At 58.8% G+C, this 15,787-nt stretch overlaps 1 protein-coding gene across 1 annotated transcript in view; it reads left to right on the top strand.

Moving 5' to 3' along the window:
- Positions 1-15,046, top strand: part of NCAN (neurocan) — a 40,128-nt gene extending 25,082 nt beyond the window's left edge. The window contains exons 9-14 of the mRNA XM_077805482.1: positions 4,809-4,922; positions 6,609-6,767; positions 10,217-10,299; positions 11,319-11,463; positions 13,936-14,118; positions 14,901-15,046. Coding sequence (XP_077661608.1) covers positions 4,809-4,922; positions 6,609-6,767; positions 10,217-10,299; positions 11,319-11,463; positions 13,936-14,118; positions 14,901-15,046 — 830 coding nt within the window. The remainder of the gene's footprint in view (positions 1-4,808; positions 4,923-6,608; positions 6,768-10,216; positions 10,300-11,318; positions 11,464-13,935; positions 14,119-14,900) is intronic.
- Positions 15,047-15,787: the final 741 nt, after the last annotated feature.

Genomic DNA, 15,787 nt, shown 5'->3' with positions numbered 1-15,787 from the left:
CAGCACTCCCAGGGTGTACAGTGGGATATGGGGGAGCCCCAAACTCCACCCAGGGGGGACCCTAGGGAGGGGAAGATCTTGCTTTCCAAGCGGATTCATTTCCCTGCAGGGACCTGCCTGCTGCAGCTGTTTCTCTCACAGTACAAGCTAGAGGCCCTGCTGTGCAGGGTGCTGCACGAACCCAACATGAGCGACGGCCCCGGACAGACAGAGGGAGGATCCTTATTGCCCAGCAAGGGAATTGAGGCTCTGAGAGACAGAGTGATGTGGCCTAACGGAGTCTGTGGCAGAGGCAGCTCTCCGGGTTCCCCTTGCGGTGCCTTTCCCCAAGGTCAGGGGCTGATGGAGGAGACACTGGCTCCTGACTATGCACAAGGGCTGCCATGGGAGCCCGTTGCGTCTCCCACAAAGGACTGGGCCCTGCCCATCTACCGTGCTTCGCAGGCCAGCCCAGGGCCTGGGGCAGTCGGCACTGGAATATCAGGCTTAAAACCAGAGAGGCTGAGATACACGTGGGGAGAAAAAACCTTTCCAGAGCCAGGTAATAACGTTTAAGCAGCATCGATTTCCCTGTTACAGCTCAGTAAGCGGTAACGAACCACTCAGCGCCTTCCCAGATGGGATCGGTGCCTCCTGCGGGGGGGGCAGGCTCTGGCCTGACTGCGCAGACGCCAGCTGGCTGTTGTGGGGGGCTCACCGGGCCCCCACTGCTGTGGCAGCTGAGCACTGGGCACACAGCGGTGGATTTCTCCTCACCCACCCCAGGAGGCAAGGCAGGAAGATTAGCTCATTTACAGGTGGGGAGCTGCTCAGTGGTTTGAGCACTGGCCTACTAAACCCAGGGTTGAGAGTTCAATCCTTGAGGGGGCCATTTGGGGATCTGGGGCAAAAATTGGGGTTTGGTCCTGCTTTGAGCAGGGGGTTGGACTAGATGACCTCCTGAGGTCCCTTCCAACCCTATGATTCTATGATCTATGATGTCCAGAGGGACTAAAGAACTTGCCCAAGGACACATGGTGAGTTCGTAGCAGAGCGCAGCACTGACCCCAGGTCTTCTGAGATAAAGCCCTAACCTCTGGACCATCCTTCCACTGAGCTCCCACTGGGGTAGAGGGTCATGGCACCCACCTTATGCCCCAGCTCAGGCTCCAGCAGTGACCAAGCCCCTGATCCAAAGCCCACTGAAGCCAATGGGAGCCTTTCCATGAGCTCCAGTGGGTTAGGATCAGGCCTCAGGAGTCTGTGTGATGGCAGGGGGGTTTGGAGCAGACAGGTATTTGCGTCCCGCCGGAGAATTGACCCAGAATGGCTGGGGAGCTTGTCCAGGAAGCGGGGCTGGAAATATCAACAGCACGGGCCATCTCCAACACTTCCTGCAGCACCAGCTGCCGAGAGGCCTGGCGATCCCACCAGGGAGCCCCAGCCCAGCCCTGGTCCACACAGATGTCTGCCCCTTTGGGTGCTCTCCCAGAGTCTCCCATCACTGGTCCCACCCGGGTGCCCCCTGGCCAGCTGCCCGCACCGCCCAGCCCTCGGCACCAGCGCTGGGCCAGGTGTCAAAACTGAAAGCGTCAGCCTGATAATTCATTAGCCACAGATAAATCAGCTCCAATTAGCACTATTGAGTGGGGCAGCCGCGGCTCAGCGGCCTCAGCTGCGATGGCAGGTGCACTCCGTCCTTGTCCGGGAGAATCCAATACCCCATTAGTGAAGTCATCAGCCCGGTGGCACGTGGCACACTCAGCCCCGGGCCTCTTGGGGCTAAGCAGCCACCTCACCCCACTTCTGGGATCCCTTGGGGCGGCTGCCTGGGGAGGGATCAGCCTGCCCCACCCCACTGCGTGGGAGGGATGTCTCTGTTCTCATCACGCTCTAGGCCTAAAGTAGCTTCCTCCAGCGGGGTTTCCCCCTCGGCAGACATCAGCTTGGTGTCTGGTTGCACAGTCCTGGGGAGGGTGGGATGCTGGGGCCCAGTGGGGCGTACAGCAACAGGAGAGGCCTCCAAGGGCTGCAGGTCCAGATCAAGGTGCATGAGAACTGTGCGGGAGCCCCAGGGGCATTGTGGGTCTGGATTGTGGCACATGGACAGAGCAGGGGGCAGGTCTGGCTGGCTGGGCATTGTGGGTCTGGACCTTGGCACATGGACAGAGCAGGGAGGGCAGGCTTGGAAGGCAGGGGCGTTGTGGGTCTGGATTGAGGGCCATCAGCAGCAAGGCGTGCACTGTTGGCTGCTTGTCTTTCACTTCCATCTGCACTGAACCCCTGCCCAGAAAGCTCAGGAGCTGGTGCCCTGTGTGTCCCGTCCTGGTGGTCTTTGCTCTCGCCGAGAGGGGATTGCGGAGTGCTGTGTGTGCGTGCTGGGGGGCACCCAGGGATCCTGCTTCTTCCTGGGCTGCATGGGCGATGGCTGCTGCTGCCCTTTGCCTTCTCTGGCGCTTGCTCTCGATCCCAAACCGTCTCTCCACCCCCCCCCCCCATTGCCCAAGTGACCAGCTGCAAAAATACAGCCGTGGGGAGGGACAGGACCAGCGGTAACAACAGCCTGGGGCCCGCCCAAAAATCCCGCTCTTGTGTCTGTGACTTGGCCATGTTAGTCTCCCAGCCGGGATGGGGCTGCTGAGCGAGCACCCGGCAATATTAAAGTGGGGTAGCAGTGGGGCTTGTGTGCCAGTTGCCGAGCTGCTCCACGGAGACCCAGCCACTCTTGCCCATCAGCCCGATCGATTTCCTCTGGGTTTAATCTCTTACTTAGGATGCAGACAGCTGTGCCCTTTCCCTGCCTGAAAGAGACAGCGTCAGCTCAATCCCCTCCGATCAATCATTTCACTAGCCCCGGCCCTGGCTCCTGGTTGTCTGTTTATCTCCATCCCTAGATCATAGTGTGTTTACCTATCCATCCAGCCATCTCCAGCCCTTGATCCTGGTCTCTCTCTCTCGCCATGGTTTCTCTAAGGTGCCCATCACCATGGCGTCAAACCACCACTGACAACACCAGCTCCTCAGCGCCATCAGGAGATGGCTGCCCTCGTTTGTTGGAAAGGCATTGTGACACCCAAAATCGCTAAACTGTGGCCCTGGCGTATCCTGTCTGTGGGCAGCTGGAGGCTGCGACGGACTGAGAACCGAGCTCCTCAACCCCACGCCTCATAGCCTGGCAGCACGTACGACCCGTGAGCTGCCTCAGCTGCCATCCAACTGGGCGCCTTGGGGTTCCTTGCCCAGCTGCAGAGGAGGGATCTGCTGGTCCCTGGCTCAGAGGGATTCCCTCGCCCGGGCGCATAGCTGGCTGGTTCTTGCCCACATGCTCAGGGTCTACCCGGTCAGTAGGTGTGGAGTCAGGCTGGACTTTTCCCCAGGTCAGACAGGCAGGGAGATGGGCGGGGAGGTTCTGCCTTCCTCTGCAACATGGGCTGCAGTCTGGGTGTGTCTCACTTAACCATTTCCCTGCCATTGTGGGGAACTTGGGTGCTGGTGCACCTGGGTCCCTCCTGTTCTCTGCCTGTGGCACTAGAGACTAGGGGGCTGTGACACTTTGGTCTCATGTCAATTGTTGGGGTTAGTGGGGGGGGCAGGCTGGGGGAGGTGGCCTGCAACGTACAGCAGGTCCCTTTAAATTCTGTGTCTATCTATGACTATGGGCCCTCCAGATCCTTGTTTAGAGCAGCTCGTTTTCCATAAAGCAAACCCAACAGGCAGCCTCCCCCGGCATAACCCTGCTACCCGGGCAGCGAGCTAGGAACAGATCTGCAGCTGACCAAGCCGTGCTTTCTCTGGGGTAGCCAGGGCGTTGGGAGCAGGAGTCAGTGGCGGGGTGGGGGGGGTTGTTGATTGGTTGGTTTGTTCCTAAAGTCCCTGATACCAATGTATCAGGAAGCGTTTCCAGCAGCAGCCCAGAGCCACGTCCTCCCCAGTCCTGCTGCAGGTGACATCCAGCATCCCAGGCTTCCTTGGCAGCTACTCTGGGGCGCCGTGGCCCTGCCTTCCATCCATCCCCCAGTCCCTCGCTCCCAGAGCAGGATGGGCTATTGCAGGGCTGGCTCAGGCCAGTGGGAGAGGGGACTAGCCGCTGGCACCTGGTCAGGGAGAGCCATGCCCAAGTGACAGGGCCCGGTGACACAGACTCAAGGGCATGGGCACCATCTGCAGGCAGCTGCCTGGGCTGCGGGCAGGGGGGAGAATTGACGGTGGCCCCAGGAGGGTGTGTGTCACTGGGGTGGAATGGGCTGGAGAGTAGGAGGTCTCTGAGCCAGAGAGGAGGCCGCTGCTGGGGGGCCCCAAAGGAAGCGTGTACCCCAGGGACAGCGACCCCACCCGATGGGGCCCAACAGGTTTTCCCCAGCTCTGGTTTCCACAATGGGGGAGGGAGCTGCGGGAAACCCCACCCACATAAATAAAGGAGGGCAGGGGCCAAGCCCCAGGGGCACAGGGCCCGATCCTGGGGGCCACAGCACCACGTCCTGTCAGCAGGACAGACTGGCAGAGGCTGTGTTCCATGGGACACCCTGCCTCATTAGAGCTCGTTAAAGCCCTTTTATCTCCCCAGAGAAGCTGTGTCAAGTTGCATCCCAGCTGCCGGCACATACCCACCCCCAGAATCCGTTCCTCGCCCAGGCAGCTCCCCCAGCGAGGGCCATGGCTTTAACGCCCATGCCGTCAGCCTCAGCGTGTCAGGCAGAGCAACATGTGTGTGCACGTATGTGTGTACAAGTGTGTGGAAGTGTGTGTGCGCGTGTGCATCCCCAACGCAGACACTGCCTGGGAGGGCCTCTCACCGCCGGGCCCTGAGCCGTCGTGTGCCTCTCGTGCAGACATTGACGACTGCCTGTCCAGCCCGTGTCAGAACGGGGGCACCTGCATCGACGAGATAAACTCCTTCGCCTGCCTCTGCCTGCCCAGCTATGGGGACAGCCTGTGCGAGAAAGGTAAGAGCCGAGGCATCCCATGGCCCGGCCTGCAGGGTGATCTTGGGAACACACTTAGCAACATGGCCCTTTAACAACCCTAGACTGGATGAAGTTAAATCAGAGACAGCCCCGGGGAGGGAAGTTCCACATCAGGTCTCGATCCGGGATCAGGATCTGGGGTTTTACTTTGGGGCCAGCCTGAGTGGGGCTCTCTGGGACCTGTTTGTAGGTTGGCCTCACAACTGCGAAGTGTGGAGATGGGAGGAGGGGACCCCGAATCTTGTTGCTCAGGTTCCATCGTGATGAGTGCAGGATAGAAAGACAGACAGACAGATGGACAGCTTGATACCCTAGCATCTAGGGAGAGAGAGCGAGCCAGAGAGTGATCAGGATATTGGGAATTGGACGGGGGCGTTGGAAATGAAAGCATGGATAGACAGACAGACCAGGATCTAGGAGGTGGATAGATAAGACTCTAGGGATGGACACAGACAGACGGAAGCACCTGATGGAGCAGCCAGGTGAAACTCACTTTCAAGTGGAGCCTTGCAGCCCAACCCCAACCTCAAAAGGACCAGGTACAAGTTTTGGGTTTGGGTCGCTCAGGTCTGAGACCAGCCAGACCCCTTGAGCCAGGCCGTCTCTGATAACTCCTCCTGGCGGGGGGTGGGCGCAGCTCCTCCCAGGCGCTTCCCCTTCGCTGAGTGCTGGGCGTGTTGCAAAGTGAGCGAGGCCAAGAGGTTGCAGCACCCCTCGCTCCACAGCGTTCACAGCACAGCACGAGAGGGTCGGGTCTCAGACCTGCCATTCCACGGGCAGGAGACAGCCAGGGACGGATCGCGGATGCAGAGCAGGGGGAGCAGGGAGTCCCGACTAGGCTGACACATCGGTGCTGACACGGGTTCAGGGGAGGTGTTGGGCCGGTTCTGAAAATGTCTCGATGCCCTCGGGTCAGGTTCCGCTCAGCTCGGGGCCAGGTTGGACTTTAAAATTAGGCCAGAGCAGATCTCTAGTTTCAAGTGAATTTCCAGGTGATTTGGGGTTCATCCCAAACTGTTGGTCCATGTGCGATTCAGAGCTTGCGCTTCCCCAGCATCAGCCTTGCCCTGGCAGCCCCAGACCAGAACTGAGGAAAGAAACCCCCCTGCAGCGACATCCCACCTGGCACCAGCCACAAGGCCCCTGCCTCGTCTCAGGTGCTGTCATCCTGGCTGCCAGAGACAAGGACTCTTTTAATAAGATCGTGTGAGCAAAGCCCCAGCTCTGAGGCCAGGGAATGAGCCGTCTGCTCCCCTCTGGGTCAGCGGCACGCTCCGTACCACTGAGCAGCGGAGCACAATGGGGAATGGGGCTTTGCCTGCCTTCCCAGCTCCCTTGCTCTGCACTCTGGGGAAAATCCACCCGCCTCTGCCGGGCGTTTATCAGACCTGGGCTCTGCTGGCCGGCAACTTCCATGCCGCAAGCGTCGGTGCTGTGCAGACACTGGGGCTTCATGTCACGGCTCGTTTCCCCTGAGTGAGAGATGGGGAAAGCGAGTCACAGGGCAGGGCAGGCCGGGCACTGCCCCAGCACCACCCAGCCAGTCAGAGCTGGGCCTAGAACCCAGAAGTCCTGCCCCCAGTGCTCTGAGCTGGAGACTGGCGCCGCTGCTGGGGTGCTGACGGTATTTGCTAACCTATTCCGTTTCTCCCCGCTCGGCGGCAGACACGGAGGGATGTGATCACGGCTGGCACAAGTTCCAGGGCCACTGCTACCGCTACTTTGCGCACCGGCGCTCCTGGGAGGACGCGGAGCGGGACTGCCGCCAGCGTGCCGGCCACCTGGCCAGCATCCACTCCCCTGAGGAGCACGGCTTCATTAACAGTAGGGCGGGTGCTTCCCTTCTCCTGGAGCTTGACTGGGCCGGGAGGGCGGTGGGCAGAGCCCGGCTTCAATGCTAGCAGGGGTTGTTCTACACCTGTCGGTTAGAGAGTGGTGTCCCAGTGTGGGGCAGTTACACTGGTGTAAAGGCGCCTTGTCCTGGTCGAGCACGTTCACCTTCCCGCACAGGATTACGCTGGTATAAACCCCGTCCCCCCAGTATAGCTGTGTTCATGCTAAGGAGAGCTGCACTGCGTTCACGAGATCGCTGCAGGGAAATATACAGGATCCTCTCCCAGGCTAGTTAGAGCAGCTCAACTCTGTAGTGGGACCGTGTGCTGAGGGATGCAGGGTTAAGCATTGTAGAAAGCCTCCAAGTCCTCACCGCCTATGCGGGCGCCGGGCCCTCGAATCCCAGCGATGCCCGGAGCACAAGCCTCGTGAGTGGTATTCAGAGGGCACTGGTTTGCAGGGAATCAGAAACCACGCCCGGTGCAGTGGGTCCGTTGCAATTTTGAGGAAATGGTTCTAGTCATGCTTGGAAACCTCAAACTGATTCCCAAGGCGAGAAGAGACCAGTCTGACCAGTCTAGTCTGGACTTGGACTTGGGAGACCTAGATTCACCCCCTGGCTCTGCCACTGCCCTGCTGGGTGACCTTGGGCAAATCACACATGGCCGCTCCATGCCTCGGTTTCTGTCAAATGGGGATAAGGATCCTGACCTCTTTGTAAAGCGCACTGGGATCTGCTGCTGAAAGCGCTGCAGACGAGCAGGGTTTTGTGATGATCTAGCTCGGCCTCCTGCAAAGCACAGGCCAGAGAATCTCACTCTGGCATGAGCTGAGGGACGTGTGGCTGAGATGCCCACTCTTGATGTAAAGACTCCAAGGGATGGAGAATTTACCACCTCCCCTGCGGAGCTGTCCCCATGGTTAATTACCCTTGCTGGTGAAATGTGCCTCTTATCTCAAGTCTGACTTCAGCTCCCAGCTCTTGCACCATGTCCCACTTTTGTCTGTGAAATGAAAGCACTCCCTTCTCTCAAGAGCATCTCCCTTTCGAATAGGGAATACTCCGAAATGCACGTTTTCCTGCCCACTGGGGGTGGGTCACACAGCCAGATGTGGGAGGGGGCGCTGGAACTAGGAATGCTGGAACTAGGGGTTCTGGGGGCACGGCAGCACCCCCTGGCTTGAAGTGGTCTCCATCGTATACAGGGCTTACAGTTTGGTTCAATGGCTCTCTCCCCTCCCCCCACACTATACACATTGTTCCAATGCCCCTGGTTATATGATGTCAGAAATCGGCAGTAGCTCTGGTGCATTGCACAACGTGCCTTGATCTACGGTCATTACTGCCCTGGCGTGAAATAATGAACAGAACGAGGCGGGTGATATAAAAACGGGGGGGCGGGGTGGGGGAAGAAATTCTAAACCAAAAAGTTTGTTTTGGAAACAAAATTGGGGAATTTTTCAGACACAAAACCTGGCCAGCGGGAGCCTCGGGGGAGATTTCCGGCCCCCTCAGGTTTGTTCTGATTCGCCAAGTGCTGAGTCTCCCGTGCGAGAGAAGCTCCATGTTCGGACCCGCTCTGGCTGGGAGAGGCCGTTCTCTGCCAGGCGTTTACTGGGCCAAGAGCCAAAGAGGTGCTGTGGGGGCCTGGCCAGCTCGGGGGCTCGTCACGGAAACGGAGCATCCCGCCTGTTGCTGGGGCTGGAGGGAAGTGGCATGGGGCAGCACGGCCAGGATATGTTGCTCTCTGATGGGTGCTCTCTGATGGGTGGATCTGTGTGGAGTGAGTTTGCTGGGCCTCAGAGCACACACACCATAAAGCCTTCGTCCCCATTGGCACCAATTCTGCCATCTCAGTGCCCTGCTCCCCCCTAGAGCGGGTCCCGCTCGATCCAGCACATGGGCACGGGGCTGCAGCTAAACAGAGGACTTCGTTCTCCAATGGCCCCAATCCAGCCTCCTGCACAAACCCTTTTGGTTTGGCCCAAGCTCCTGGTGCCTCTTCCTCCGCTCAGCCCCTCCCCTGCACACACGCCCCCCGCAGGTCTCGGCAGGCCCCAGCTCTCTTCCAGCCCTGACGCCGAGCTGGCGCCCATCCAACCTCTTCCCCTGCCCAGTGCACCTGCCCGCTGAGAGCCCAGGGTCAAGTAACCATCCGTGGAGCCATCCCTGCACCACTTTGCAGGCAGGGCGTCTGTTCAATGCTTCTTCTTTACTTGGGCCATGTACCCGGTCAGTGGAGTGGGTGCTGCAGAGGGGAGCCAGCCACACTGGGAAATGAAGGTTGGCCTCTTTATTTTTTATTTTTTGCTCAGTCTCTGCTCTGCCTTTTCCATCCACCGCTGTGCAGTCGGGAAAGGCCTGCACGGGGCATGGGCTGCCCTGCCCAAGGCCCGTCCTGCCACTAGGAATTGTCCGGTCTCACATCCTGCTAAGTGCTGAGCTGAGCACTGGCGCCAATGGGAAATCAGGGCACTCAGCCCCTCCTATGAGGTGCTCAGTTTCTTGCAGGATTGGCCCCACTATGAACAGATGACCCTGAACAACAAAACCAGTTCCAAGTCTCTCTCTCGGGTCTCTGGGGCGCTGAAGGGCTCCGTAGTAGCTGAGCACTGACTGTCCGCTGATTCTTCCTCGACCCAACAGAATCGGCACTAGGGACCCCCCTGCCAGTGGGCAGCATCCCATCTCCAGCAGCCTCTGCAAAGGATCCGGTGGGAGGGTGGGAGTTGTTGTGGGGAGGGATGACAAAGAGGGAGCCAGGACCCCTGGGCTCTATTCCCAGCCCTAGCACTGACGTCTCAATTCGTGCCAGCAGTGCTGGTGTTTCCTGGGGCATGGGACCTTGGCTGAGCCCCACCAAAACTCAGTCCACATCAGGCCATCAGGATTCTTGGGTTTTATCCCAAGCTCTGGTGTTAGACCTGAGAGCTGGAGGTCAGGACTCCTGGGTTCTATTCCCAGCTCTCTCACTGGACTCAGTGTGTGACATTGGGCCAGGCACAGCCCTGCTATATGCCTCAGTTTCCCCATCTGTAAAACGACACTAACACAATCTTTGAAAGTGTATTGAGGTCTATGGATGAAAACCCACAGGCCCATCCAGCAGAAGTGCCCCAGGTAGACTCTGGGTGCAGTTGGTAAATCAGTAGGTAAATATCACCCATCACGGAAATGCAGCCATCACTGGGGTGGAGCATGACACACTAGCTGTCTAGTATTACACAGCTTAGCACAGGAAGAGAAGCAGAGCTTGGTGCCAAGTTCTAGTGCCCTGGAACGTACCATCCAGTAGCATTTCATGTGATCCCTGCCAAGAACAGTGATCTGCTCTAGCAAGTGCTTTCCCGGTTGTGTAACACAGCTGCTGCCTACGCAGTGACTTGGGCGCCAGTCCCTCTGAGACAGTCACGTGTGTCTCTTGTGTGACTCTCCCCAGGCTTTGGGCACGAGAACACCTGGATCGGGCTCAATGACCGGATTGTGGAGCAGGATTTCCAGTGGACGGATAACACTGGCCTGGTGAGTTTGGAGCACTTCTGGCAGGGAGCGCCTTTGCTGCCCCGGGCCCCAGCATGGCGTTGTCCTGTTTGATCCAGCCTTGGCCCAAGGGATTGGGGTTATAAAATGCCCATTGGCCACTTGGGCCCAGCTTGAGAACATGCAAGTGCCCGATATAAAGGGGAGGGGAGAGGGGAGCCCCAGGGGAGTGGTGAGGTGGGGGGGAGAGCGTGCAAGGGAGTGCATACCTGGAGTCACAGGGGAGTGAGTGTGAATGTGTGCGTGTCTGAGGAATGTGGAAGAGAAAGAGGGAGGGGACTGGGAGGTGTGTGGAGGGGTTCAGTGTGCATGAGTGTGCACACGTGCCAATGCGTGCAAGCGTGAGTGTGCACATGAATGTGCCACTGTGTAAGCATGGGTATGCACATGGGTGTGGGTGTGCACGAGTGTGTGATAACCTGTGATTGTGGGTGGGTGGGTGTGCAAGACAGCGTGTGTGAGCGTGTGACCACGGGCCTGGCCTCCCCACTCCATGCAGTCACAGAATGCAGCGTGCCACCCCCAGGAGCTAGCAGCCTCAGAGGCCTCGCTCTGGCCCAGCCAGGCGAGCCTCTGCCTCTGGCTCACATGGGCATCACTTTGAGTTTGGGCAGGAGGATACAACCCAGCCGAACCACGGGGGGAGGTGGGGGGCAAACAGCCCTGAGCAGCCCTGAGCCTAATACTCAGTTATCGGTGCAGGACACCACATGGTGAGTCTGGCCAGCAGCTGGCTCAGTCCCCCTCTAATTTCTGGAAGACCCCCTGGAATAAACAGTGGTATTATCACTAGTGTAAATGGAGGGGGCATGGCCAGGGCCTGGGGCAACCCGTGCCCTGCTCCAAGGGGCTCCCACCCTGGCTGCTGCCCCCGCTTTGCCCGGCAGAGAGCGGTGCAGAGGGTCCCTGCAGGGCTGGCTGTTCCCCTGGTGGGGCGGGCGGGGGGGGCAGGCAGGGGCCCGCGAGCAAGGGGCTGTGATTGCCACCCTCTTTCCCCCCAGCAATATGAGAACTGGAGGGAGAACCAGCCCGACAACTTCTTTGCGGGTGGCGAGGACTGCGTGGTGCTGGTGTCCCACGAGATCGGCAAGTGGAACGACGTCCCCTGCAACTACAACCTGCCATACATCTGCAAGAAAGGCACAGGTAACCCCACCAGAGCCCCTGCCCCGCAGCCCCCTCCCCCAGACTCCCCCAGCTGCAGCTGGCTGGGGGCAGGAGGAGGCAGCTCCCCTTGGCAGGTGACCAGGGTCAGCCTCTGACTGGCAGAATGGGAAAGAGGGGTGGGGCCAGTGGAACTATAAATTGGCTGTTTGCACCTGGTGAGCTGGAGGTGGCTGGGGATGGTACCTGGGAGGGGAGGGGAGGGGTGGGGTGGGGTGGGGTGGGGTTGGGTTGGGTTTCAAGAGTCAGTAGCGCCCACTGAGAACAATGAGAAGTCCCTCCTCCCCTCCCCCCCCTGACAACAATGCAGAATTAAATTAACCCCTGTTGACAAGTCTGCAGCAAGTGAGTTGCTGGGCCAAGGGAGGCTCCGTCCTGCTGGCCTAGTGAGCTCCAGCAGTAGCCCTCGGCTGCACTTGCCTCAGGGCTCAGTCCGACTCCGGGCCGAAATGGGCCTTGTTGAAACAGAGGGGTGACTTCTAGCAGGGGGGTGCAGGCAGGGAGCCAGAGAGGTCAGTGCTGCAGGGTGGGGCAGCCCAGGGAGGCTAGCTGGTGAGGAGGTCAGCTTAGAAGTGGGCTGCTTTTCCAACTCTCACTGTTCATCACAAAACTCGCGATACTTGGTGGTTTTCTTCAAGTCCCAGCTCCTGGAGTCATATGAGAATCTCAGCTTTCTTTTCTTTTCTAAAGTGACATGTTAGCCCTCTCAGCTGCAGAGAAGAGCAGGAACATAGGGCTCCAAAGGTCTCAAATTTCAGGAGGCAAATGAAAAAGAACTTGATGTTTAAGCCAACCTCCTGATTTGGGGGACGGGTCATGAATTTTGAGGGCCTGTCAGTGCCAGCCCGGCTGCATTCAATCTAATCCCCCTCAAAGGAGAGTTTTGCTGGTTGCCAGCCAGACCCATTTTACGGCTGTAAATCCAGCGCTCCCCCCACACCCTGGAGAGAGATTTCTGCGTGGACTCATGCTGCCTCTCAGTGGAAGGTGGCAAATCAGATTCAGGCTAGACTGTGCAAAGAAAAAGCCCAAGTCACAAGTGGCTTTCCCACCTCGTTCCCTTTTGCTACCCTTTGCACCCCTCAACAAAGAAAATCCAAATAACCTCACTTAATCTCGTATTTTTTACTGCTTAATTCTCCCCCCTCTGCTTTATATTGCTTAATAGGCCACCATTAAAACGATTAAGTTCTCATTCCTTATCTTGAAAGTTATATTAACCTCCAGCTGTTCCCGGTGAGCCGAGAAAGACGCTCCGGAATCCCAGCCACTGTATGTAATGATATATTTTGTCCCGATAAGGCCATTAATTAAATATGTAAATCCTCCGGAACACCTTGGCGCAAATCTGTCAAAGGAGCCCTCTCCGTAGACTGGATTTATGCAGCAGCCGCCAGCAGCTTCCTGACGCGTCCTGTATTCCATAAGCAGTGCGGTGGACCTGCAGGGCAGAGTGGGAGACAACGGGCGTGTTTCATAGGGAGCCTGATGGAATGGAGAAAACGTGAAGGCTCTGAACAGGTGTTTAAGGACAGGATGCGGGGGCTGGGCAGACGCGCCCAGGTTCTGCTCCATCTTCCTCTTTGGGCTCTGCCACATTTGCAGCTTCCTCTGAAGGCATCTGGTCTCACGTACTGCAGGAGCACGACAGTGGACCACATGGGCCCCTTGGCTGCTGTAGGGGGCAGGGCCTGGGTTATTCTGCCAGCTATTCAGGGCCCTATGCTGGGTTCAGTTCCCTGCCCCGCCATGGACTCCATGGGTGAGTCACTTAGCATTGGATTTGTCAAGGTACTGAAACCACTGGGAGTTAGGCACCTAGTGGGGTTTTCAGAAGAATCTATCTGCATCTTTAGGCACCTAAATACCTTGAATGGTCCGGCTCTAGGCCTCTCTGGGCCTCAGTTCCCCATCTGTACAATGGGAATAATAGCCTAGCCCTGCCCCATGGGGTGCTGTGAGCATTGCATTGTGAGGGGCTCAGATACTGCACAGAAAATAGGGTTTGCCCCACCAGCACCACTGGGTCCCACTGACTGGCAGCTTCAGTGAAACCCCTGCGCTCCTAGCCCTGGGCTCCCCACACACAGCTCCGCTGATGCCCCGTGGTCCCAAACCCAGCCCCACGGCTTGCTAAGTCCAGCCTCCATCCATAGCCCGGAGCGATGGAGCTGAGGAACCTGCAAAGTGCAGTGAAGTGGGTCTGGCTGGCCCTCCCCAAACTCCATGAACTCAGATGCAGGGGGTAGAGGCAGCTCTCCAGCTGAGTCCAAAAGCTGGTGGTTTGCAGACCCGTGTAGGGCCTCTGGTGCCCGTGCTTTGCCCAATCAAGGGCTGCTCTGGTATCCTGCCAGCAAGCCACAGGCCACGACCCATTTGCATCCAACGGAGGGCACTGTCCGCAGCCCCTTCTGCCCCTGTTCTCTTGTAATTGCGGCCTTGCCCCCTGTGCAGTGCTGTGCGGGCCGCCCCCAGCCGTGGAGAACGCCGTCCCCATCGGCAAGCAGAAGGAGAAGTACAGTATCCACTCGACCATCCGGTACCAGTGTGGGGATGGCTTCACCCAAAGGCACGTCCCCACCATCAAGTGCCACAGCAACGGGAAGTGGGACAGACCAAAAATCCTCTGCACAAAACGTTAGTGCCGGCTTCCCACCCCTTCCCGGGGGGCTGAGGGAGGGGGCAGTTCTCAGGGCCTCTCCAGCCTCTCTATAGACAAACCCACCATTACTCACTGGGCGCTGAAGGTAGCTGTGCTGGGGGTGAAACACCGGGCTCCTTCCCCAGAGGGAGGAGGCATTTAGCCCTGATGTCCTGGCCAGATCCCAGGGGCGTCTCTCCATGCTTACACTGCCCTGCGCTCTCAAATGGGGAATGCTGAGCAGCTGCTGCCTTCCACCCCAGAAGTGGCTGCACCGGAGTAGCCCTCAGGCCTTGTCTTCACTGCCGATTAGTGCGCGTTCCTCCACTCAAATGGGCGTGATCTCACTGCACGCCGGGGCCGGGGCTGGGGCTGGGCAGAGGGGTCGGGTTAGCAGCTGCTGGGCTGTTGTAACTCATCCCCGCTGCAGCCACAGCTTTCAAACGTCGGCGCACACGCGCCTGGGTCAGGTCCCTCCAGTTTAAAGCACCACTTAACCTGCGTGCGTGTGTGGACGGGAGTCGAGGTGGGGCCACGCTGGAGCTGGACCTCGAGCTAATACTGCAGTGAAGACGAGCCTTCGTCTGCTGTCCCGCCCCAAAGCTGCCACCTGTCGCAGTGCAATGCCCCTCCGCCGCCCCACCCTGCAGCACCGGCGTGGGAGGACTCCCGTGTCCTGTCCTCTCTTCTTCGGCTTCGACCCCCGGGGGTGGGGGGCGTTTGTGGCTTAGCCCCACGGTGACGCCTCCCCCTTCTCCTCTTTGCCTCCGTTAGCCAGAAGGTCCCACAGAACCCGGCGTCACCGCCGTCGCCACCATAACCACCCGCGTCACCACCACGGCTCCCGCAAGGAGAGGAGAAAACACAGGAAGCAGCTCCAGTTGGACTGGATGGAGGAAGGCAACTACTTCTAGAGGCTGGTGACGAGCAAGCACAAGTCCCCTCCCCCCCCCGCCCCGGGATGAGCCGGGCACGTGTGTGTGATGGGAAAGGGCAACTTTTACTGACCCCCCCCCAGGCCCCCTTTTCTAAACCCCTTTGTTTTAATTCCTTAGGACGCCCCCAGTCCCCATCGCCTGCGTCCCTGGGGGGGTACGTGTGTGTGCATTTGTGTCCCTCTGTGCATACACAAGGCCTTGACCCTGCTAGGTGCTCAGTCCCTCCCAGGAGCCGCTCAGCACCACGTAGGGTCAAGTTGTTGGGCCCCACCCATCCCGGCTCCCACTGAGCGCAAAGGCCAGGCCAGGCTCCCAGGACGGGTCCATACTGTCCTTGCACATCCGTACAGGGCCTGATCCTCAGCCACTGTAACCTGAGGCCACTGTCCACTTCAGTGGCTTTACACCGATTCACACCGGTGGAGGGAGGGGAGGGCTTTGGCCCGGTTTGGTACGTCTACACAGCAAAACAACCCCGCAGCAGCGAGTCTCAGAGCCCTGCCTCAGAGACTGACTGCAGGGGGTTGTTTTGGGAATGTCGAAGTCCCCGCTAACTCCAGTGGAGCCGGGCGGATTCACTCCAGCTGGGATCTCGGCCTTGTTCCCAGGGAGGCAGGACAGACTGTTCCCCTCCCCATCTCTGGCTCCTTTGCTTGGGCTCCTCTTCTGGGCAAAACCCCAGTGTGACTCCTCATCCCCAATCCCTCTGGCCTTCTGCAAGGGAGAC

This window comes from Eretmochelys imbricata, chromosome 25 (assembly GCF_965152235.1).
Source record: "Eretmochelys imbricata isolate rEreImb1 chromosome 25, rEreImb1.hap1, whole genome shotgun sequence".
NCBI lineage: Eukaryota > Metazoa > Chordata > Testudines > Cheloniidae > Eretmochelys > Eretmochelys imbricata.
This window is presented reverse-complemented; position numbering and strand designations above follow the sequence as displayed.